The sequence below is a fragment of the Brachionichthys hirsutus genome, chromosome 20 (genome assembly GCF_040956055.1).
Source record: "Brachionichthys hirsutus isolate HB-005 chromosome 20, CSIRO-AGI_Bhir_v1, whole genome shotgun sequence".
In the NCBI taxonomy this organism is placed as follows: domain Eukaryota; kingdom Metazoa; phylum Chordata; class Actinopteri; order Lophiiformes; family Brachionichthyidae; genus Brachionichthys; species Brachionichthys hirsutus.
Window position 1 is genome coordinate 4,877,817 of NC_090916.1, and position 25,901 is coordinate 4,903,717.

At 46.1% G+C, this 25,901-nt stretch overlaps 1 protein-coding gene across 1 annotated transcript; it reads left to right on the plus strand.

Moving 5' to 3' along the window:
- The first annotated feature begins 1,611 nt into the window (after window positions 1-1,611).
- Window positions 1,612-24,318, plus strand: phip (pleckstrin homology domain interacting protein). Its single transcript, XM_068753455.1, has 40 exons — window positions 1,612-1,705; window positions 1,821-1,879; window positions 1,978-2,007; window positions 2,158-2,217; window positions 4,842-4,992; window positions 5,186-5,284; window positions 5,479-5,639; window positions 8,502-8,723; window positions 9,109-9,209; window positions 9,439-9,509; window positions 9,801-9,901; window positions 10,384-10,424; window positions 10,894-10,992; window positions 11,972-12,128; window positions 12,488-12,622; window positions 13,565-13,693; window positions 14,300-14,525; window positions 14,787-14,921; window positions 15,471-15,654; window positions 15,757-15,859; window positions 15,962-16,099; window positions 16,328-16,425; window positions 16,514-16,721; window positions 16,830-16,940; window positions 17,265-17,372; window positions 17,977-18,101; window positions 18,207-18,289; window positions 18,396-18,507; window positions 20,131-20,192; window positions 20,289-20,444; window positions 20,847-20,967; window positions 21,053-21,178; window positions 21,287-21,362; window positions 21,756-21,833; window positions 21,966-22,118; window positions 22,331-22,483; window positions 22,588-22,796; window positions 22,893-23,134; window positions 23,372-23,515; window positions 23,618-24,318. Exons 1-40 carry the CDS (start codon window positions 1,666-1,668, stop codon window positions 24,316-24,318), a joined length of 5,508 nt encoding a protein of 1,835 aa, XP_068609556.1. The 5' UTR covers window positions 1,612-1,665.
- Window positions 24,319-25,901: the final 1,583 nt, after the last annotated feature.

Here is a 25,901-nt window from a genome sequence, read left to right on the forward strand (position 1 = left end):
GATGCAGGTCTACGCGTTGCCTTTTTTCTTTTTTTTTAGTTGAGTCACATCCTCTTTATGAAGAAACTGAGTTAAGCTGTTCTTTTTAAATGATAAGAAGCAATATGTCTGTGTTAACTGGTGCAAGAATGAAGACTATAAAGAAATGTATTCTGAAAGTCTCGTAAGACTTGAATATAAACAAAGCTAAATCCCATTAAAAAAATAAACAACACAAGAAATAGATGGCAAATGACAGTAGTCCTCTTCTAGCTGCAAACTGTTCCCAAGTTCCCCCATATTGCCGCCAGATGAGATGATATATAAAGAGAACGTTGAGTTCTATTTAATTAAAATATAATTCACAATACAATGTTAAGAGTACTTATTTTATGTGATCAATAACCCACACAGGCACTTGCAGAAGAAATTTCGGGATGTAAATTTCAGGTTGTGGCATGCTTTAACAAATGTTTATTTAACTATCACGTGGTTGCAAATAAGTTTCAAATGAGTGCTGCAGTAATAAACAACAGTAATTATTTAATCATGCTTTTATTGACATTGGTTCAAATTATAGAGGAATAACAGGTCATAAGGTCAGTCCGACCCTGCTGCTGTTTATTGATAGCATAATTTATTCTATAAAATAAGTAGTTCACGCAAAAAGTTTTTATTTATTTCGAGGAATTTTAAGGGTTTTTTTTTTTGTTAGTTTTGCAGCTTTGTTAAAAATAAAAGAGTAAGTATGCTGTTGTTTTCTATTCAACCTTCGTTAATAAATGAGTATCTCTCGTTTCCATTAAATTCCTGTAACTCACGGGGGGGGGGGTTCATTCATTAAGCTGCCCCCCCCTTTACAACCCTTCCCCCATTTTACTGCCGAGCAGAAGAGAAATGGACGACTTCGCCAGCAAACGGCGAGCAGTGCGAGTGGGTGTGTTAGCCAGACATCTTGTTACACAGTAACTAACTACGGGGCAATGGACGAGCGAGGGCGGCGAGAACACCGGGTCGTTTAATGAATCCTGGCCGACGTGGTTAACGTCAGGTCGGCTGTAAATCCCTCTCAGACTCGGGAGCCATATTCTACATTCGCAGCTACAGATTAAAAAAAATAAATAAAAAAAATACAACTTTAAATTTAGCTGCTCAAATCCGAAATACACTTTTAACAACGAGCGCATTCGTCCGTAGTGAAGTCGTCATATAATTTGTATACGATGTAGCAGCTATTATGCAGCAAAAACTCTCCTCACATGTAAGCAGGCTGCCATTTCTACCTCCCCCTACAGTAGCGTGCGTGAGAACACACCTCCCGTGTTCCTCCGCAGTAGGCCCTGCGCTTTTTTCTTTCGGCAGGGGGAGGGGGGGGGGGAACCAAACTCCCCATGCTTCCACTGCTAAAATTAATTAAAAGTCGTATTCGGTCCAGCGGTCTGTTATCTGTTGATTATTTTCCCGTGAGAAACGTTTTTTTTTTTGCGGGGGGGGGGGGTGTGTGTTAACCGCGTCTCGTGCACTAGTTCGTCGCCCCGCGGAGGAATACGCATCGCAGCCGGGACTTTGCGTTAGCGGAGCCGAATGGAGGCAGCCTCTTCCTGGTGGATAAACAGTGACAGCTACAGGGCAGCCACCTAGACCGACCACACGGGCTCTGGCGCTGCCCTGGCAAACAACACCAAAATGGCTACAGACAGTACACACATCGCGCAGTTGACTTCTGGTGAGTACAGGACATCGGAATATACGTCACGGGTGCCTTAATGTCCCCCCCAGTTTCCTCGGCGCCCTCTTTTAACGCAGCCCCCCGTCCTCTTCTCTCCCTCCACCCGTACCAGAGCTGTACTTCCTAATAGCCCGGTTCCTAGAGGCTGGGCCGTGTCAGAAAGCAGCAGAGGTTGGTGTTTTGCTATTTTAGGATCATTTTTACAATATATCCGGAATCGTCACGGGGTGTAATTGTGCGTTTTTGTTTTTTTTAAATCCTATTTTCAGACCCTGATACGCGAGGTGGAGGAGAACGGGGTAAGCAGGCGGCAACGCGGAGATGCTTCTCCCCGCAGCTCGTACTTTTGTGATGTCGCTTCTACGTTGATGGATCAAATAGCGTTTTAAAAACATCGCTCGATGCGTTCGTGGTTCGGTTTGATGACGGTCTGTTTTTTCCCGTCCCAGCTTCTACCCATAAGGCTGGACTGGACGGGGCAGGAACACCCCGGGACGTATGAGGATCTGGTAAGGGAGCATCTATAGCGGAGGAAAAAGTTTTTAGAGCAGCAAAATACAAATTGAATTTCCCGCAATTTTTAAATCAGGTGGCAAAGAGGAAAAAAAAAAAAAACTACCAAAAAAAATAAAAAATAAAAAATAAAACCTTTTGTGAGGAAAAAGAACTGGCTTGCAAGTTCGGGGCAACCAAAAGGGGGTCGAATCCCGACCGTCCTGTGCGAGTTTTTAGGGCACCTAAAAGGTTGTTTGGAACCTGCGTGAAACGCTGGGACGTCATGAGCGCGTTGTGGTGTAGGAGCGCCGGGATCCGGAGGAGGGACTCCCTGAGCCACCAGCCCAGAGAGAGATGGAGGAGCCATCGTTTGAGAACACTCAGGGGGGGGGCAGGAGTTAGAAAACGGGACGTTTAGAGGAGAATATAAGAGGAATGTTGAGTAAAGCTGGAATCACAGCTTCCATCTGAGTGGGGGGGGGGGCTGGCTGGATCGCTTTTGGGGGGGATTTTTATTTTTTTTGTTGCCAGATCGGATGGACGAGAAGAGGCAGATCAGTGTATCTGGAGATGAGAGGTAACTGAGCTGATATCTTATAATCGGACGTATTAATTATCAGGATAATGACTGTTTAAACAAACAGAAAGCGCCCTTTACACTGGGGGGGGGGGGCTCAATCATCACGTGCATATTTATCTGCCACTCTGCTTAAAGCGGACATACCTACTTTTTTTTTTTTGGCCGATATCACAAGTTTTATTTAAAAATAAATATGCAAATAATGATGACCTGTGGCCTGTTTAATCCGAAATATAGCACAAGGTTTTCTCTTCTTAGATTACACGCCGACAGACGGATGAACAATCCCAGACGCGATCGCATGAATTGTACATTTCCCAAAATATAAATCTAAACGTTAAAGGAAAACAAACATCGACAGCGTTTCCCCGCCTGCCTGTGGGGTTTTTTTCCTCTCTCTCTCTCTCTCTTTCTCTCTTTTCCTGCTTGGCTCTCCGTTCCTCCTCCTACTCCCATTCTCAGCCGCTCAGCCTGCCTCCTGTCCATTGTGCATAATCTCGTCTATTGGGAAAAGAACACAGAATACTGCGGAGGGTTTTAATTATGAGACCAAATAGAAAAGCGTGTGTTTGGAGGCAGCAGCGCCGGATCTCGGTTCAGATGTACAAAGGTTGATGTTTGGGCTCGGCAGCAGGGAGGAATAGAACGCTTCCTGCAATGACATTGTAATAATTAATGCTATTAATTGTGTGTAATTAATTAAGATGGGTTGATTACATATGTAATTGTTGTAATTTTAAGTATAAAATTAATGATACAAAAAAAATACGAGCATGTTTTTGAGTAAAAAATAGCATCCTGTTATTATTATAACTATATATACACCAGTTTATAATTTTTATTTACACGTAAAAAAAAAAAAAAAAACTGCATTTCACCGATAGCTAATTTTCATGAGATATAATGCTATCCTGATTTAAGAATCTATTGATTTTATATTTTGTGTGTGTTGTATTTAAAGATTACAATTTGAAGTTGTGCTCGGGGCCGTCTGCAGTCTGGTGCTGCTGTTGTGTTCTGCTTCTCCTTTAAAGAGGGAGCAAAATGGAGCAATTATTAATTGATATCACTTTGTCTGTTGGTGTGTGTGTGTGTGTGTGTGTGTGTGTGTGTGTGTGTGTTTCTGTCTTTATGTAATGATTACATTTCAAGATTATTTGACCCAATTCACATATTTAAATCGGATGCATCTGAGACGGAGCTGATTACCTCGTGTCTGGTTTGAAGTAATGCGTGCTGCATATTTGTTTCGCTGAGCGCATGTGTGTGCGCATGTGTGTGTGTGTGTGTCTGTCTCTGGTGTAGGAGCATCACTGGTGTGTCAGTGGAGTCTAACACTGTTCATGAGCGCATGGTTTTCATTCTGCTTCATGCTGCATGCTACCCCCCCCCCCCCCCTCTCTGCTGTCACTTCATGTGCATTCAAAAGGCAAAAATACAAAACGCCACTCCTTGCATTTATTTTGTTGCAGAAGCACATTGATAAAAATAATAATAGTGATGCAGTAATTTACGCTCTAATCATTTTATTTGTATTTGAAACGATGCTTTTTTGCAGTCTGCGAGTGAATCATTCAGTTAAAAAGGTCATCTTTTTTATATCAGCTCCACTCAGTTGACTACGGATGAAACTCCCAGAGAACATTTATAGATATTGTTTTTAAAAGGTCATCATCTTTTTTTTTTTTTTTTTTTTTTTAATGTTGAAACGTTCTGCACACCTGCAGCCGTTTGGAGTGGCGTCCTCGTTTTTGGCTGAAGATGTGATTTTGTGTTAGCGTTTTAAAGCGATTGAACTCCAGCCAGATAATGCAGCCTGTAGTCCGCCACTTGTAAATAACCAATGAATCCCCTTTTAACAGATAATTAAAAATGTTTCTTTTTGTATCACTAGTTATTTTTGGTGTCATGAAGTGACTCCATGTTAACCCTAATTGGGGTGGCTTTCTTTTCCATTCCACTTTCCTCTAAGCGGCAAAAACATTTCACGCTAACAGCACTTTGATCTCTTGTGATCTGTCCAGTATGACTAAAAGTCGGCCCTGACTGTGTGTCCAGGTGAAGCTATACCGTCATGTCAGTGCAGACCACCTGCTGCAGGTCTGCTCCAGAGTCTGCCCGCTGCTGGAGAAGGAGGTCCCTGCCAGCGTGCCCGGACTCACCAGCCTGCTCGGGGCCGGCAGGCAGAACCTCCTCCGCACCAGCAAGAGTGAGCGCAGCGCTCGGAAGTAGCATGCTAGCAATCCCGAATCCACGTGAATGCAAATGTCTTTCGTCGACCTCATGTGCAAATCCTTCGCTTCTTATGCCCATGCAAATATAAAGGCGGGCACGCAGGCGAGTCCCACTACACTCTGTGTGATGTGAGCCTTCGTGCTCTCCCGGTGTTTGTCCTCCTCCAGGTTGCAAGCATGTTGTGTGGAAAGGCTCGGCGCTGGCTGCGCTGCACTGTGGGCGCCCCCCCGAGCCTCCCATTATCTACGGGAGCCCGCCTAACATTGGTAAAGAAAACACGTCTCACACGCTGAACCACATCTCTGTTTGTCAAGTTCTTTGTTGCCAGCAAGTTTTATGAATCGGAATATATTTTACGCTCAGGGATGAAACACCAGATGTACGTGGTCTTCATCTCTTTAATCTTTTTTGTTCCTGATGATGATGATGATGGCGTCCTCACCGGTGTATATCATCTCAGTCGATACCAGCTTTGGCCGTCGGCTGAACGGCTCCTACCGCCTCCGGCAGCTGGTGCCCACGGCTGTGTACCAGCACATGAAGATGCACAAGAGGATCCTGGGACATCTGTCGTCCGTGTACTGCGTCACCTTCGACAGGACGGGGCGCCGCATCTTCACGGTAACGACCGGCGCGTTTGGCTTCGGGTGCGTCTGGATCCGCATGGCGTTGCGCTCACCTCGGCCGGACCGCCGCGCTGCGTGTGACGCGCGCGTGTGACGTGCGCGTGTGTGTGGTTGTGCTCCAATGCATTTGTTTGGAGTCACCAAACGTGCGTGCTTGTGTTTGATTGTTACACGCTGTCTTACCATTCCTCCATTCCGACAGGAGGGAATTCATGTTTACCTTAGTGTGGGACAGAGCGTTTACTGAACGGCTATCCCGGGATAGAAGGGGTAAATAATTGTATTTTGAAAAACAGGACACGGATCATGATCATCTTAAAAGTAGGAAGTTGACCTTTGCCCTCTGGCTGAACCTTGCAGCCGTGCTGTGAAGCTTCTACAGCGTTGAATACCGAATGTTCACGTTCATTTGGTGTATTATTGTCATCCTCGGGCACGGATCCTTGAGTCGGCCGCTGCCGGCTGCCATGCACCATTTTCAGCTTTCACTTCTTCAATTTCTAAAAATGGCTGGCTGCTGAGGGGGAGGGGGGCTGGAGGGGGGGGGTTAGATTGACTCACTCTGTCTCTTTTTTTCCTGATATCTCTCACTCTCCACCTTCTCTATCTTCTCCTCTCCCCAGTCTTTCATCCTGCGCTGCCCCTCCTTTGTTCGTCTCTCTCTCTCCCTCCCTCCCTGTCTCCTTTTTGCTATTTCTCATCATAACCGGCTAAAATGTTTCCTCTGAGGTGCTGGCTAAGTGCCAGAATTAAAATTTGCTCGTGGTCTCCTCACTTGCGCCTTCTTCTTCTTCTTTTTTTTCATCTTTGCATGTTTTTTTCCTCTCTCGCTCTTGCTGTCTCCTTTCATCACATGATCATTTTTATTTATATATATTTTTTGATCTACCGGTATTCTGTTTATAATACTCCAAATTTGCTGCAGTGAAGGACATTCACTATTATCAGATAGACAGGTAGACAGATAGATAGACAGATAGACAGATAGATAGATAGATAGATAGATAGATAGATAGATAGAGTAATTTTATTATTTCAACAGGAAATCTAGCTCGTGAAAAAAGTGACTGGACTAAAGTGAGTGGAAAATGGATTACACACCATTTTGCACACAGTACAACAGAATATACTATTTGCTATCTTTCCTACTTCTTGACCCCCCCCCCCCATCTCTCCTCTGATCACTCCCGATGAGCCATGATCAATGATAACGCTCTAATGTATTGGTTAAGCAATTGTTTGGCAAATGGCCACATTGATTTTGGTGATTTTACCCTGCAATGGGGTGCAAGCTGATTACGATGACTGCTGGGAAGGACAGATCACACACGGCGACGTGCGTCGCTTGTCCCGGTGACGTTAGCTAGCGTAGCCGCGGAGGTGGCAGGAAGACGTTTGACGAACGCCACGTCTTTATGGATTTCATCGGGGCTGTTTTTTCCCTTCCATCTCGTCGCTGCCGCTATTTGTCCTTGAGCTTCGTCTGAATCACCGAGGAGATGTTTACTGTTTTAAATCGGCCCTCACAGAATAACCGCTCCGGTCAGACTCGGTTCTTGCAGTGACGGAGTAAGAGCTTCTGATTTAGGTTTAGGAGGTCGGCGTTTTCATCTTATCTTTCCTCTGGCATCGCTCCTGATAATGATGGTGGGTGTGGCCTATTTCAGTAAAGACTTTGTGGGGGGGGGGGGGGGGGAAATACAGATGTGAATGAACAGATCAAAATGTTAATCAAATCATGCGCTCACGTTTTGTAAATGCGCTTAACATTACATTAAACTTCCTGTACTGGCCCCTCACTCGGTTAGCTCCACTCTGTACAAGCCACACTAACACGCGCTAATGACATTAGGTTACCTGTGGTTTTAATTTCAGATGGTAAAATAATACACAGACAGATCTGGAACCATGTAAAATCCCTTTAACCTCTCACATGCTGGATGGCAGCCAGGAATTCTCATCTGATTCCATGAAGGTTGTTTCCACGTTAATTCGGGGTCTGCGTTTTCACTTTGGTGTCAGAAGCTGCCTTCCTGCTCAGATTTAGGAACACAAGTCATGGCAGTGTTGCTATTATCTTCCTCTCTACCGTGGCTAAGCTTTTACTTAGTTTATTACAGAATAAATGTGGTAATTGGAGGGATTCCAAACGGTTTTTCCTGGGAAGCCATAACAAGCTTTGTCAGATCGGGCCGTGATATCTCAGAGAAAGCCTGATCATTAGTGTTCCTCTGCAGTTTGAGATCACTTCAGCTCGACTGAGAAGTGTTCGTAGAGCAGCCGGTCTGTCTCAGAATGCTGTGAACAGTCTCTGTTCTCGATTGTCCGGATCGTGTTTCTGTTTTGTCGTCCGGCTCATTGTCGCCTGCAGACTGAGCGCCTGTTATTGGGAATCACCAAATGCATTAAAAAACAGGCATCGCAAAATGAAAAAACCCAATAAATATACTGACTGTTTCTGAATTAACTAAGCTACATTTCATTCTGGCAGAGAAGTTCTTCTTTACGTAATGTTTCTCTACGGAAAGAGAAGCTTTGAATGTGAACTGTTTATCCTTTGAAATCTGCGCGTCCCGTATTTGTGTTTAAAGTGAAACCACTTCCTGGTAATTTAGCAAAACTCTGGTTTATTCTATTATTTGCCTTCAGACACCCCGAACTGTTGACATGTCTGCTGCATCACTGTTGTCTTTGCTGCAAATATCAAATGAATAGCGGACATGTAGCTGCATGATTAGCATTAGTAACTCTTTTAATTCAAGTTGGCAGAAGCAGACTCGCGCGCCACATCTCAAACTGTTTAAAAAGCCGTTTTTCCTCTCTCGCCTTTTTTGGCGGTGCTCCCCCCCCCCCCCAGGGTTCAGACGACTGCCTCGTTAAGATCTGGGGAACGGACGACGGGCGGCTGCTCGCCACGCTGCGCGGCCACGCTGCCGAGATCTCCGACATGGCCGTCAGCTACGAGAACACCATGATTGCTGCCGGGTCATGCGACAAGACCATCCGAGTGTGGTGCTTACAGACCTGCGCCCCATTGGCTGTCCTGGAGGGTCACGCAGCCTCTATCACCTCCCTGCAGGTAGGGGGGGAGAGTCGCGGTCCTGTCATCTGCATCGATTTGGTTGGAAGGCTCGTTTCCGGCCGAAAGAAACTCTTCGTCGGCAGATTTCTGTACTTTCTGTACTTTTGGAGATATTTGCATTTGTTATTTGTCATGACTCCAACACCCCGTTATCGCGTTGACTTTTCTGATTGGATCGCTTCGTCTTGTCGAGGGATTTGCCAACAGAAGGAAGGATACGTGACATTCACTGCCGAGCGTTCCTTCATATGGTGTTCAGGAAGTTTGGTTTGATTGCTGAGGCTGTTTTCTGATCTCATTTGGATGAATTGTTCTTTTGTTTTTTCTTGTTTGATATACGCCGCCGTACTGAACTCCGACCTCTTATTGGTTCTGTCTGCAGTTTTCTCCTCTGTGCAGCGGCTCCAAACGCTACCTGTCGTCCACTGGCGCCGACGGCACCATCTGCTTCTGGCAGTGGGATTCACGAACACTCAAGTTTGGGTCAGCAAAACGACACACACACACACACACACAGAGTTTGTTTACTGGTAACTGGGTTCTTAGTGGGGTTAAAGTCATGTGCATTTTGCACAACATTCTTTCAACATTTCAGCATTAAATATTGAATATTTGCTGAAACTGCCTGAGATTCAGCTGACATGCCCGCCGGTAACGGACCCGGCAGCATGATCCATTTTAAACGTGTGCTTCTCTGTGTGTTTTGGTCCAGTCAGAGACCCAGCAAGTTCACGGAGCGTTCCAGACCCGGTGTCCAGATGATGTGCTCGTCCTTCAGCGCAGGTGAAGGCCCAGCTCACCGTCGATAGAGCAGAAATGACAACAGAGCCGATACAATTAGCATAATTAGCCCACATTACCTGGAGCGCTAGCACGGCAGACACCAAGCGCTAGTGAGCTGCTGCCTTTCTGTCAATGTGGAATAAGTGCGCTTTACAGTTGATAAAAAATATATCTGTTATTGACCTTAAACCATGCGTGAAATGACTTTACGCAGCTGCTTGATCCAGAACTTTTTCCCGACTAAGTTTAGGCTTGTAATGATAATTCTTCACCCATTTTATTTTTTTATAGGTGGTATGTTCCTGGCCACAGGCAGCACGGATCACATTATCAGGGTGTACTACTTTGGGTCAGGTCAACCGGAGAAGATTTCCGAGCTGGAGTCACATACAGTGAGTCAAGAATAGTTGTTCTGCTTAAATGGTGAATGGGCTGTACTTTTAACACACCTCTCCAGTCTGCCACACCCATTCATGCAAACGTTCACAGAGCGGTGGCAGAGACTACCGGGAAACGCTCCGCCAGCAAGTTTAACGCGGACTTTATATACGTACGCACACAAAACGGTAGTTAACCCCTCACTCGCCTCCCGTTCCCAAAGCTTTGAAGTGCATCTCTCAGACGTTCTCAGAAGATATTTTTTACCGAGTCGTCTCAGGCTTGGAGCGATGGGTCATCGTTTTCCATGGCAACCAAGTAAAATCAATGGAGGGGTGACACTGAGATATGCTCTGGAAAGGTTGTACATTGACCTTGAGTTCAGGCTTCTTGTTTGTAAACGCTATTTGTTGGGAATGCACAATAACACTGGTTTAGCCGGGGAAATGATCGCTGGGCTGGTCTGACTTTTCTTATATATATTTTTCTCACACAGGATAAAGTTGACAGCATCCAGTTTTCCCATTGCAGTGACAGGTAAGCTTGAACAGTGTGGGGGGGGGGGGGGGGCTACATACAGTAAAAGGTGTTAATATTTCCTCCTATGGAACCTCGGGGATGCTGTGATGTAACTGGATGGTGTTAGAAATAGCAGCAACACAAACTTTACTTGCTGTCTAATATGTTCTCTGAAACATTCTCTCACATGCACAAAGGTGCATACATGCACTCGCACATGCCATCTCCTCGCGGGGTGTTACATTTTGTGTGTATATGTGGAGTTTGCAGGAAAATAAGATCAGCGGTTATTCCCCCCCCGGGGTCGCTGTAATCCCAGCAGTGAAAGGAAGCGATGTACAAAGAGCGGGGATGAATACTTACAGTTATTACATCCCGATGTGTGGAGATGAAAGCATTCATTGTACTGCAGAAAGCTGTGTTATTTACATTTCAGCTGCCGTGCTTCTCTGTCCTCACATATCTTTTTTGCGTTTATGTGTCGTAGGTTTGTAAGCGGCAGCAGAGATGGTACGGCACGAATCTGGCAGCTGCAGCCTCAGGGCTGGAGGAGCATTCTGCTGGACATGCAGACTAAATTACCCGGGTATGTGTGTGTGTGTGTGTGTGTGTGTGTGTGTGTGTGCGCGCGCTCGTCAACCAGAGGCGCTGTGTTCTCATCTCGGAGCCGTGGGCTGGCAAGATCCTTCAGGTTATAAGTCAGGACTGGTAAAAATCATGTTTTGTAGAAACGGCGAGAACCTTCCCTGTTCCTAATTAGAGTCAGTAGGAACACGTGAAAATGTCCTCAAGGCCCTTTAGTGCTGTTCTTGTACTTATTTACTAATTTGTTGAGTCTGTGATAACCTACCGGTACTGCACAAACGATTATGTGAGGAAGACTAGATCTTCACACCTGTGGCGTGACACGGTGATTGATTGCGGGAGCGATCCCAGACAGTGTACGTTTACTGCAGCCGTCACACACACACACACACACACAGTCAACGAAGACGCCACCAGGCCATTTAATGAACGTAAGAAACACCAGACGGGGAGATTTCACGAAAATGTGGTCGTTTGTGATGCATTAGAAACATTAAATCACATGATAACAAATCTTAATATCGGTAATAATATTATTATTTTTATTAATGGGCATCTTTCAATGTATGAAAAAGAACACTATATGAGGTGAAATAAAATTCATTTGTTGTGTTCAAACCCTGGAAAAAAATGATGTGAACTCAGAACAGAGATTTGAACATTAGCTGGTTTCCTAATGTGACACCTGTAAACAGTAACAGCAACTGTTGTAAATGATCATTGTAATCTTTGAAGAGATAAAGGTCACGCAGTCAGACGGCGCAGCTCCTTATTAACTGGGAACAAACGCACTGTGAACAATCCATTTCTATAACCAGCTGGACAAGCTTTGGATCGGCAGCTCGGCAAAAAGGATCAGCTTCGGTCTTCGAACATTTGAACCGTTTTACATTCTGCCTTTTATTTGCTTTCATGTGCTATATTCATATACGCAGTAAAGCAAACGGACCTAAACGTGACATCAGCACTTTCCCTTTTAGGAAGTACAACCCTCCTCCACTGGAAGACAAGGTGACCAAGCTGAAGGTCACCATGGTAGCATGGGATCGCCACGACGGCGCAGTGATCACGGCCGCCAACAATCTGACGCTAAAGGTGTGGAACTCCACCACCGGAAACCTTGTCCATGTCCTCATGGTACGTAGAGGTGAAATTCACGTACACGCACAGAAACACGTGGAACAACGAGACGTGAGAGATTTAGCAAAGGTTCTGTATCACTATAACGCTAAAATTCACCGTCTGATTCGAACCCATTTGCTGCTGATGTTTGGCTTGTTTAAATCAGATTCTCTCGCTAGCTGCGAGACTCTGCCTCGTACGTTAGATATTTGATAGCAGCCTTGAAAGCAATAACATTCAAACCATAAAGAAAAACCAGCTAAATGCAAACCTTGGCATGAACGGTAATATTCATTTGACAGTTTCACAGCCTGTTGGTTAATGCTGAGGATTCCCGTCTGTCTGATCTCGACGTTCGTATCGTTTCATGACAGGGCCACGAGGACGAGGTGTTTGTGCTGGAGCCACACCCGTTTGATCCACGGATCCTTTTCTCAGCGGGGCACGATGGCAACTGCATTGTGTGGGACCTGGCGAGGGGAGTCAAGATTCGCTCCTATTTCAACATGGTGGGTCTCGTCACCGTGCGGCCGCTGTCATCGCTGTCTCTTTATCTGCTTTCACTTTCTCCCCTTCGGATGTGTTTACACTATAACTGAAAGCGACCACACCCTGACACTTGGCCCCTTTACACCTATGACACACACACAGGTTTTATTTTGTCTTCCATTAGTCTTTGCTCCTTCTCCGTTGCACGTTCCTGTCTTCTCATTGGACCTCGGCTGCTTCATTGCTTTCTCTCTTTGCGCTCTCTCAACTCCTGCCGTTTAATGCGCGGCCGCCGGCCTGAGCTCGGGACACGGACGCCACAAGACCAAACCGCTGTGCATCTGCAACCACACGTATTCACCTTGTGGGTTAATCTTTGTGGCCACTGTTGTATTTCGGGCTCTATGGTAACCAAGGACAGGATTAGTCATAGTCTGAGAACAAGTGAGTCACCGAACAAGCTGATCAGTGGCCGGATCTGGGTGGCGATCACAGATGGCGATATTGTGTTGTTTAAAAAAAATCCGTGTTTGAAACCTTTAAGTCTGGTCAGAAATTGTCATACTGTACAAAGGTGGTGAGCAACCTTAGGGGATATCGAATTTGAAAGGTTTTTGGATGACATTGTACGAGAGCGCTCAATAGTTTCAAGTTTTCATTTTCAACATATGAGTTGAGCTTTTTTTGAGCAAAGCTTACATCAAGATCAAGTAGAAATAGCGACTGAAGGATTTGGACCAGGATCTCTGTGTCTGCCTGTCGTCCATCCCGACCAGAATAATTATTGTGCAATGTACTGTACTAAATAAAATATAATTAATATCAAACCTGATTTTGACATGCAGTAGATACATGCATACAGAAGTCATGCTCTAAAGTCATCAGATTGCTACCTGGCCACACACCTGCTTCGGCTGTCTGGCTGCTCATCTGTCTCCCTCTCTTCATATCTGTGTTATTAGATTGAAGGCCAAGGGCACGGAGCGTTGTTTGACTGCAAATGCAGTCCAGATGGGCAGCATTTTTCAGCCACCGACTCTCATGGACACCTGCTCATCTTTGGTTTTGGCTCCAGCAGCAAGTATGACAAGGTAAAGCAACAGACCTGGTCGAGCAATTCTACACATCTGCCAAACACCTGGACTGGATCTCTAAATGACCAAAAGAAGATGATTTCATTCTGGAAATGTCGATAAAACTGATGCAAGCCGTGACTCTCTCAGCTGGTAGTCATATACTGTAAATTGCTAAATAAATATCACCCTTTACGAATACATATTTTAATCTATCTGATCCAGAATATACAGTGAATCTGCATCACACTATACACACACTATAAAATGTGGTTATTGTAGACCCTTATAAATAACTGATCACCTATAAAAGCCCTATCTTGCAATATTTACCCTATTAAAGGAATTAAAGGGTTAATCTCTTTTAATGGGCTCTTGCTCAAACACTTTTTCTGGGAATTGTTTCAGGAGTTGTTGCGTAAGTAGTGAAAATGAATAAAAACTGGCTCTGAATCTACGGCTATTTTAAAAACAATTTCTCCCCCTTGGCACCGAAACAATGCTTCCACAAAAATGTGCACCAATTTGCGAAAAGACTTCTGAGTAATCCTGCTGATAAACAATCAAACAAATCAACCAACTAATGGTTGAAAATCTTCTTGAACATTCTTTGCTACTTTTCAGATTGCCGACCAGATGTTCTACCACACCGACTACAGGCCGCTAATCCGGGACGCCAACAACTACGTCCTGGATGAGCAGACTCAGCAGGCGCCACACCTCATGCCCCCGCCCTTCCTGGTTGATGTGGACGGGAACCCCCACCCCACTAAGTACCAGCGGCTGGTGCCCGGCAGGGAGGGCTGCAGGGACGAGCAGCTGATCCCACAAATGGGGGTCACTTCCTCAGGTACACAGGCTATACTCGGACCCAGGGGAGTATCTTATCGCTCTGATGGCTCCGGCATTGCGGGTTAGACCTTTACCTGGCGGTCATGCTTTCTAATTATAACTCAACAATCAGGCTTTGATTATGCAGCATCACAGGAATGTTATCCGTCCTGAAAGGAGACTTGTTTTTCCTCTTTTCTTTTAAAGCTGATTGAGATGTACAGAATCTCCTGCCTCTCTTTCACATTTCAAGCCTCTGACTCTCTCCTGTGATCTTTAGGCTTGAACCAGGTGGTGAGCGAGCAGGCAGTGGATGGATCCAGCCCTCTGGATACCATGATTCAGAGGCTGCAGCAGGAACAGGATCAAAGGCTGGGAACGAATGACACCTCTGCAAATAATCGGTCGAGCAGAGGTAAGGCTGCGTCTGTGACAGAAACGTCTCACATTCATGAATTTAAATAAATACCTTCTTCATGTTCTGCCCTTAATATGGAGGAAAATACTTTATAAACTCTAAGGAATTTGCATGTTGACAAAGTATTTATTATAAAATGTGAAACTGGTTTCACATGAAATGTGCAGCCTGCGTAATTTGTAATTTTACAAAACAAGCCGTTTGAGTGAGGTGACACAATGGAACTAAGAGAGATGTGAACACTACTCATATTCATAAACTAAACGTGTGTGTGTGTGTGAAGAAATCATACTTCAGATCTCAAATAGTCTGGCGTCCTACTGGCTGCTGCTGTGTTAGATAGCGTACATAGGAAAGTGATGTGATCATAAACATTTTGAATATTTGACCTCAGGTTGAAGGAAACGATAATAGATATTTCAGTGAGTCGTTAGTAATTATTGATGTTTTGGTATCTGAATATGACCTTCCATGCATTTTTACCAGCAGGACAGTACCCCCCCACAGAACTACTTTTGATCGCTGCTTCCCCTCTCCTCCTCCCAGGATCAGTGGGCTCCCCCACAGAGGTGCACTCTCCGCCCAACGTAGGTCTGCGCCGCAGCGGACAGATCGAGGGCGTCCGCCAGATGCACAGCAATGCCCCTCGCAGCCAGATCGCCACCGAGGGAGACCTGGTGGCCTGGAGCCGCAGGGTCCTGGTCCCGGAGCTGGAGGATGCCTCAGTCAGGTAGCAGCGACACCGAGATCGGGTTAAAGCGCCAGGAGCCTGATTTGAACAATAATAAAATGAATGACGATGTGTGTGTGTGTGTCTTTGTTTGTTGCGCAGGAGACAGGTGAAATGGCGTGAAGCTAAAGGAGAGGAGGAGATCAATGTGTATCAGTCGGAAAGGAGGAGACGTACCATCCACTCCCTCCCCAAGGAGAGCAGGGTCAGTCAGTCAGACACCAACAGGGATAGAATTAGGCTTCTGCCATGACCCTCCCATTATCAGTACTCATATCATCTGAGTTTGGTCCCTCATCCCCTGCAGGTTCATCTCACATCGGAGTACGTAGCAGACGAGGGGAGGAGGAGCCAGGGTAACCACGGCTACCACACTCGCGCCGCCATGGAGGAGACGAGCCGCCAGAGCGCTGAGGCAGCCGATGATGATGAGAGCACGTCAGAGGTAACTGGAGCGTGACGCCGCGATCTTATTGTGCTGTGCGCACTAATGGGTCGGCCATACTGCCAAATACAACATGAATACGAACCTCTGAGAGAGAGAGAGAGCGATAGATAAATGCTTTGCTGCACGGGACTACCTTTCTGAAGACTTTCCCTTTCACTGACTCTGTTCTCTTTCTGTTCATCCTTTGATCTATGAGAGTGTAAACGTGACGCAACGTGTTTACAGGGAGAGGTAGAGGTGCGACAAATCAACGGACACTCCTCCTCCGAGGAGAAGGAGGAAGACCAGAAAGAGCCCTGGCCGGATGACCACAGCAGTTCAAGGTGAGACGCGAAGAGGATCAGCCATCTCCTGTGGATGCCGCGTATGCAAATGAACGCTAACACACGGCGTGCACAATCTCCGTCGCAGCGACTACTCCAGCGATTATTCCGACTGGACCGCCGACGCAGGGATCAACCTTGAACCTCCCAAGAAGAGCGTGAAAGTGAAAAAGAAAAGCAGCGGCTCCGAGGAGGACGGGGACAAGAAGAGGGATGGGAAGAAAGAACGGAAGAAAGAGAAAGCAGATAAAGACGACACGCTACCAAAGAAGATGAAGCCAAACGAGAAGAGGAAGGTCCGTCATTCGGGATGGCCTCTGACGAACTTGATTTTTGTGGTTCCAAGAGTGAAGTCGCTTTCACTGTCGAGGCTCATTTGCACATGCACTGTTACTTTCTTTCAGAGGACAGAGCTCCAGGAGCAAGGCCTAACCCTGGAGGAATGGCTTCCCTCTGCATGGATCACCGACACAGTCCCGCGGCGATGTCCTTACATACCCCAGATGGGCGACGAGGTACCCTCCGCTGGTTTCTGTTTCAGCGTCCACGTCGTGTGTACCAGATATCAGCTGATATCAAAACACCGGCTCCTGTTTAACTGAGCTGTTCTAAATTGTTACAGAGTCTGCTCTAAATTTAGCGGCCCCACGAGGCTGTAATCGCAAGTCTCACAAGACGGACTCGACTATCATTCGCAGCTGAAAAGGGCTTTTAAATATTTTAAAGTTTTACATTTTCTGATAGAGTTACATCTTTGCACTGGAGAAATAAACAAGAACCAGCTTTCTGTGATATTTTAATTGACATATTGATGTGTGTGTCTGTGTGTGTTTGTGCAGCTATACTACTTCAGACAAGGCCATGAAGCCTATGTTGAAATGGCCAAACAAAAGAAGATTTACAGCATCAATCCTAAGAAGCAGCCTTGGCACAAGATGGAGCTCCGGGTAAGAAAGAGTTTGACTCAGACGGACTAAAGACTGCCTGCAGAGAAACACTTTGGATTCACCCACAGATGCTGAGAAGGACATACTGCAGGACAAACTGGCATTACATTAAGAAAGTGCAATTTTAGATCCTATTTATAGACGTGTGGCCGACGCCAGATGCCGGCCCTCGTTTGGATTTGCACATCTTGACTGTCATTTTGAAGCGTGTGAAGTGTTTGAGCGATGTTTCTCTTTCGAGAGTGCTCGTTTTCTAAAATAATGGTCAGTCATCCTCAGTAAAACATTGATGAACAAACTACGCGCACATTTTACTGGCATTTATTCTGTATCGCAGATAATCGTCTGGCTTTGCTGTCGTGTTTCCTTTAATACCTTCTCCATCCTAAAAAAAGAAATGCACCTTAGCTAAAATATGCAGAGACGACAGCTTCATATGTATGAAACTGTCCTCACAAGCTTATGCGCTTGAATCTGTTGGTAACACTGAACGATAACTCTTTCCCTTTCCCGCTGTCTCAGATGAGGAAACGCAACGCAACACAGCACTGAAATGGATACAAGGCACTTCTTCATTCGTCTCTTTATTTGTGCTTGCGTTCAGGAGCAGGAACTGATGAAGATCGTTGGCATCAAGTACGAGGTCGGCTTGCCCACGCTGTGCTGCCTGAAACTTTCCTTCCTGGACCCCGACACTGGCAAACTGACGGGAGGATCCTTCTCTATGAAGTAAGCATCCCAATGTGACATAGCTCTCCCTAAACCGATTCTCATTCATGAAACGGATCAAGTCCAAGATGACTTTGCCTTAGCGTGTGCATTCTTCTCTTGCAGATATCACGACATGCCTGATGTCATCGACTTCCTGGTACTGCGGCAGCAGTTCGACAATGCCAGAAGGAGGCAGTGGAGTATAGGTCAATCACTATTTTTTGGCTGAAAAAAACAAATCTATCACATATATTTTCCGTCACATTTTACAAATGTCTTTTGTTATTTCTGAACGGCCTGTGATGTGTGCAGGTGACAGATTTCGGTCAGTGATTGATGATGCTTGGTGGTTCGGAACCATTGAGAGCCAAGAGCCCTTCCAGCCGCAGTACCCTGACAGCCTGTTTCAATGCTACAACGTCTGGTAAGGTCACAACTCGAATGGAATTAAAGATGCAACAATTCACTACACTAATTTTCTTTTCACACCTGTAAGTTGTGAAACGTTTTTTTGAATTAACAAGGAATTATTTTGTATTAAACAAAGAGATACTAATTTCTCCCAGTCGCAAAAATACATTTTTCTTTGAGTGACCAGTCATTTCTGCATTCACCTTTTCCCACAGCTTGAAAATGTCTGGAGAAACTCATCATTGTTGGACTGATTAACATCAGCTGATAAGCAGTAATTAAGTTAGCATATAGTAACTACTGAGCTACCGAGAAATCCATCGTGTTCCTTTGTGGTTGCTTTTGATATTCAGTATATATATATATATATATATATATACTGAATATATATAAACTGGGGAGAGGTGGTCATAAATGAAAACCACAAAAGTTCAAATCTGACTCTTGATTGAAGGACTTGGACCAAATAGGAAGATTGTTCTTGTAAATTCTCTTATCTACAACCTACACCTTCAGAATTGTTGAAAGAAAACAAAAAATATGTCGGAACTGATGCCTTAATGGTTCATAAAGTAAAAATAGCAGCGCATTTAAATTCCTTTTGTGAAGCGTCCTCTGTGGGATTAACTCACACTGTGCATGACAATAAAACGGTGGCCCTTGTAACTTCACCATACCAACACAATTGGGTTGATTGATTAATTACAAGTTCTTCCAACCTATGGGATGATTTTAATGCGTTATTTTTTAACATAATGACATGAATACTATATTAATCATAAACATAAAAATCATAAACTCATTTTGAAGTGCTGCTAAACCACGTCAGAAAAGAAATGTCAGCTTGATATTTAGTGTTTGTCAAACCTGCTGAACATTAAACATGTATAAGCAAAGCCTTCACAGACATGCTATGGTGGCAGGACTAGAAGGTTGGCATGGTTACTGACAAAACAAGCAACCAAGGAACCAGGTTCCAAGGATAGATCGCACCGTTTGGCTGAGATTCAAAGAATAGTGAGAAAATCGTGATACCCTCTTGATGCACAATTGTGTGTGAGTGAGATACTAATATTTACCACAACTTTAATGACTACAGAGACACTTATTTTAGCTCCACATTACGAAGCCATAAAACCTTTGTTCCCACGTTGTCTACTTTAGAGTTGTTCCCTTTGGTCCCTGGCACCGAACGACTTTGTAATCTGACGTCACCTTCATTCAAAAGGTTCACAAGTAACGGGGACAAATTCCAGACAATTGTGGAGCTACTTGATGTCTCCATTATCTGCACACACACACACACACACACACACACACCTCATGATTTGAATTACTCAAGAGATGTGATGAAACAGTCCTGCCTGACAGTTTGAATTAGATATTTACACTGAGTATCACTGCCCTTTGCTTTGCTGCCTTTGGACTTTCGTCATCGGTGACATCCCATAATGTCTGTTTAAGTTGCTTTTCAGTGGTCATTCTCCCACATTGTTTGGGAAACGGGATAGAGAATGATAACCGTGCTTTGAGCTAACTACTGGTACAAATCACGTATAAAAGCTACAAACACGTAAACTCAAGGATGCGATGATGATGATGATGATGATGATGATTAGTGCTGTTTCTCATCCAGCTGGGATAATGGAGACACGGAGAAGATGAGTCCTTGGGACATGGAGCCCATCCCCGATGACGGTAGGTCACTCTGATCCACTGTCTGATCCACATTATTCAAATTATTTTTTTAATTTCCTTTATGATGGGAGTTTCCGTCTCTTCGCCCCTGTGCAGCCACGTTCCCCGACGAGTTGGGCTTGAGCGTCCCGCTAGTAGAAGAAGAACAGAAGGAGCTGCTGTACGTCCCGCTGGATGGAGAATGGGGCTGCCGCACACGAGCAGAGGAGTGTGAACGCATCATCAAAGCCATCGACCAGCTCTGTACACTCGGTATGATGTCAAAAAGCCAGTGTGAAAATCAACGAGAGTCGGATCTGAGCTCGTCAGCCGGAGCCCGGCGTGGCCGCAGATCACATGTTACAGGAAATGAGCTGCTCACACGTTGAGCCACATATTAAATTCCTGTTAAGTGATGTAACGACACACAGCGTTGACGTGAGGGCTCCCTCTAGTGGCAAGCATCGACATCTAGCGCCAATCCTTGTAAGAGCAAGTCACGCTTACACAATCATCAGCCTTGAATATGAATTCATCTGCGAGTAGGAAATCTTGGGCAAAAAAAAAGGCATAAATGCGTGAGGTTAATATTTTAGATTTCATCCCAAATAGCATATCCATCTTTGTCTTTTACAACTCCTCTTTTCCTGTGTTCACTTCATCCCACAATCACAGATGTCGCAGCACCGTTTGCCTTCCCAGTGGACCTACAAGCGTATCCCACATACTGCACAGTGGTGGCCTACGTTACGGACCTCAGCACCATGCGCCAAAGGCTTGTGAACCGCTTTTACAGGTAAGTCCCATCATGTTGCGTGCGCGTTTGTGTGAGAGGCTGAAGTAAATATGCAGTCAACACATTTGTTTTTTCTCCTTTCCAGACGGTTGTCCTCCTTGATGTGGGAGGTGCGTTACATTGAACACAACACGCAAACGTTCAACGAGCCCGGATCGTTCATCGTCACCACAGCCAAGTTTGTCTCTGATCTCATGCTGCAATTCATTAAGTAAGTATTTTGTCTTGAATTCTAAAGAGGTCAAGAACTTAAACCCACGACATTTGCTCTGCCAAAAGACATTTCTGCATCTTATTCCTGTTTTTTCCCCCCCCTCAGGGACCAAAGTCTGACAGATCTCAGGCCCCTCTACAAAACTCTGAAGAAGGCTACCTTCTCTGACTCTGAAGATGAGGTGAGCTTTTTGCCTGTGTTTCTCTGTCTGTTTGTTAGCAGGATTACGGGAAAAACTGCTGAATGGATTTTGATGGAGGGGAAAAAAATCTAAAGATGGATTTTGGTCTAACTTAGATCCCATTCAATTTTGAGAGCGATCCGGATACTTGTCTGGATACAAAAATGAGTTTTTTTTCCAAAAATATATATCTTGTCAAATATGCATTGAATTCGCTCACCAAAAATCACAGTCATAAAGGGGTCCGATATGAACTATCATGCAAATTAGGAGGAGAATGAGCCGCTTGGCGGAGGATTGCGCTCTCCAAGTACTTTTCTAGTTTCTCTAAAAACTGTTGCAGATATATCTTTTTGCTCTAATTAATGGTTTCTGTTGATATTTTCTATTTAGGATGATGATGATGATGATGATGAGGAGGAGGAGGATGAAGATACCAATACTCCTGGAACATCTACGCGAAACCATAAGGTAACATTATGGCAGCAACTCCATCTACGTCGTTCAGCTTTCTCGGGTCACTGTCCCGTAATCCAGCGTCTAAATCAAACCGTTTTGGAATTGGCTTCTAGCGTTGTATGCGCATCCTTCTTGTTTTTGTAGGGTCGCCAACCCATGCAGCGGAAACTGCGGGCCCGCCCCCATTCATACAACCCTCACGCATGGAAAGGGCGCTGTAAGGAGCTGCTGGATCTCATCTTCCAGTGTGAAGACTCGGAGCCCTTCAGAGAACCTGTGGATCTACAAGAGTACCCGGTACCTGAGCCCAAACGCTTGGCCTCCTTTTCCCAGTGTCGCTTGTCTGTGAACTTGACACTCCCCAGATAATTCAAATCAAAAATCCCCCCAACCCCCTGAATCGCTTTCATCTTTGTACTCCTACCGTCTCTCACTCTCCTCCGCTCCTTAATGAGTCTTTTGAAACATCTAATTACAAACGTCTTCAAACTCCCGTTCGCTTCTCCCAGGACTACCTGCAGATAGTTGACTCGCCGATGGACTTTGGCACCGTTCTCAGCGCGCTGACGGAAGGGAAGTACCAGTCTCCCATCGAGCTCTGCAGAGACGTTCGGCTCATTTTCAGCAACTCCAAAGCTTACACGCCCAGTAAGAAGTCTCGGGTGAGATACACGCATCCTCACACGCACACACAACTTTGAGGCTTTCATCCCTTTTTAGTTTGACCTTTGAATCAGCATCTCTTGATCCTTTATCGCGTCTGCAGATCTACAGCATGAGCCTGAGGCTCTCGGCTCTGTTTGAAGAACACGTCAGCTCCATCTTGGACGACTACAAGGCCATCCACGGCCTGACGGATAAACTGACCAGGCAAGGGACTGACAGACGAACGCGACACGCTACGGACAGACAGACGCGGCACGCCGTGAAGAGGAGGAGGAGGAGCGAATCTCCAGCCAGCAGCACTTCATCCAGGTAGAGGAAACGGAGTGGCTCTTTCTGTTTTTGAGCTCTCTCGTTTCCTACCAGGTGTGAATATTTGCATTCTTTCCACGCGCCCTTTGTCGACAGCCCAGAGAGGAAGAGACGCGTGTCGTCCAGGGTGACCAGTAAAAGGGAGCCATCGCCGACTTCTTCACGGCCCTCCTTTCTGAGGCAGAGCATCTCCCCCAAACAGCCCCCTCAGCTGGTCAACGGGAAAGCCGACACCGCGGCTGCAGGGCGAACAAGGAGTGCAGCACGCCATTCTACGCACAATCCACCCTCGTCATCCTCCTCGCAGAGCGCCTCTAATAACGCAGCCAGCGTAGCAGGTGAGCTCGTGTTACACGTGGAGCAATAATACTAAAACAACTCGTGTTTTTCAAGCATTAGTTCACCCACCGCACTCTCTCTGGCCAGCTAGCTTGTTGCTAATCCTAACCAGGATACAGTGTAGCATGTAGCTCCCAACAGATATGAGTGGAAATGTTTGTCTTACTTATTTATTTTACCTTTGAAACAAGAGTGGGATCATCAAGCGTTTAACCGCGTCTAACATGTTGTCACAGAGTCCACTCGCTCGCTGAGGACTCATAACTCTGTGTCGGCCTCATCGCCGCCGGCGCCCGAAAAGGGGACTTCACCAACGGCAGAAAGCAGCAGCGGAGGAAGCACCCGAAGGAAGCTAAAGACTCCCGTACGACACACCCCAGGTGAGATCCATACGTTCATGATTAAAGCCATAAAAGCCCTTTCATGTCACCTTTCTGCTCTAAATATGCGTGTTTTTTTTCCCCTTTTGTCCTCCCTCTCAGACTCTATCAGTAGCCCTTCCCCTCAGAGCACAGTCCACCTGAATGGCCACGGCGGTCATGTGACCGTCGGAGCTGGAAAGAGGGGGCGAAAGCCCAAACCGGACCTTCAAGCGAGTTCCCCCGAAGCCACGGCTCCCGGGAGTCCTTCCAGACCCCGGGGTCGCCCTCCCGGGAAGAAAAGAGGCAGGAAGAGCAAGCAGGACCTGGAGGAGATCAGGCGCGGGAGCCGCAGGAGTTGCACGCCAGACGATGATCTCGACCAATCAACAGGGGATGAAGGCGGGACGTCGCAGGACACATCTATGCTGTTGGACTCCGCCGTGGCATCGCCGCCCAGACGGCGCGGCCGCCCCCGAGTGGTAAAAACCGATGAAGCCGCCCTTCCTGCTGAATCGCCCGAGCCGTTGCCGTTGAGGAGGAGCAGCAGGAGAACCAATGAGGAGGTCACGCCTCCTCCCCAACCTGTCCCTGCTCGTCCCAATCAGAAGGAATCTCCAAAGGAGGAGGCAGGGGAGGGGGCCAGTGGGTCAATGCGCACACGTAATCAGGGCCGGCGGTCTGCCTGGTACATGGAGGAGGACTCCGAGGAGGAGCAGCGGCAGCTACTCTTTGAGGACTCATCAATCACCTTTGGCACCTCCTCAAAGGGACGCGTTCGTAAGTTGACAGAAAAAGCGAAAGCCAACCTGATAGGCTGGTAAAGGAGGCAACGGAGCGGCCACTCGACGTGAGGAGGAGGCTGCGATATCGGGGCTCACGTGGAGGAGGAGGAGGAGGAGGAGGAGGAGGAGAGGCTGGTCGGAGGAGAAATCAACGGTGGCCAAAAAAGGAGAAACGAGCATCGTCATCGGTCCACTCCTTCCTCCCGGCCCAGTTAGCATGTTGCTACACCGGCCGGCACGCATCCATTCAGTCCAACTCCTCTTGACAATATTGGTCCATGTTGGATCCCATAGGAGCCGGCCGGGTCCGAGGCCGGTGGTCCGGAGGTCCGGAGGTCCGGAGACTGTCCCCTGAACCGCTCTTCACCCTCGTCTCACCTTAAACACTGTTTGTGTCACCAAACAGCAGTCCAACAGAGTTTTAGTACTCGGAAAAGAAAAAGAAAACGCCACCAGGAGAACTGGATGTATCTTTGTCTCCCTGTTGCTATTTGTTTTTGGGACTTACCAAGAACCCCCCCCCCCCCCCCCCATGCCCACTGAGCTGAAATGGTTTGGTCTGTGATGAACTAAACACTGCTGGAGTCTTTTGCGCCTTCTTCTCCATTGGTCCCACTCTTTTCTTTTTTTTTCTTCTTCTTTTTTTCTAAGATTTGATGATCAGAACTCTCACACGTCGGCTGATTTGAGCGTCCGTCTGCGCTAAAATACCAAAATGGCGTACCGCTGTCGGTACTGTAGACCTGTAGCTTTTGTTTACTGTGGATGTGTGGGCGGGTTTCTTTTGCATGTTGATTAGAAAGAAAAGCGTCTTTTATTTCGAGGAGCAGTTCTTGCTGTGCTGAGGACAAAAAACAAAAAACAAAAAGGATGCACAGTTGAAAGCGGTTTATTTATACGTCTCGGTAGATCATGTTTCCACGCATCCTCAACATTAGCAATACCTTGTGCCTTTATGTATTGGATGTGTGTGCTGCCCCCCCCCCCCCCCCCTGCCCTGTAAAGTACACGTGCCTGTGTGTGTATGAAGTTGTGACAATGCGAATGGGTGCGTGATAGAAGGAGCACGTGTGTTTTTGTAACACAAATGAGTGTGTCGTTCACTTTCAGCGTGCAAACAGCGGCATACAGAAACCTTTCAAAGAAATTCTATTTATAGCTGTCGATAAAAAGGACGCCGTCGTAAAAACCCTCATTCATGTCAAAACGTTATCCGATAACCGACAGTTTATACCTGAGGTACAGCCGGGGGGGGGGGGGCTTCGAGATGCAGGCATATAGTGTCGTTTTTAAATTTTTTAACAATAACAACAAAAAAACAATTACTTTTTACATGTGAATCTGTTTCTATGGCGACCACAAACTATTTTGTCCCATGTTCTGGCACTTTCTCGCGCCTAACGGGAGCTGGAATCAGCTCAAACCGGATCAGACTACACGTGGAAGGAAAGCAGAGAGCGGCTAATCTTGTGTTTGTCTTTCTGGTCTCGTGCCTTTTGCTACTCCGCCATACGGAATCCTTGGTTTTTGCCCCCCCCGTTCTTTATTTTTCCTTGCTCGCTCCTCACTGACCTGGAAAATGAGCGATCTGATTTATGAGGGACATTTAACATTGTTCTCTG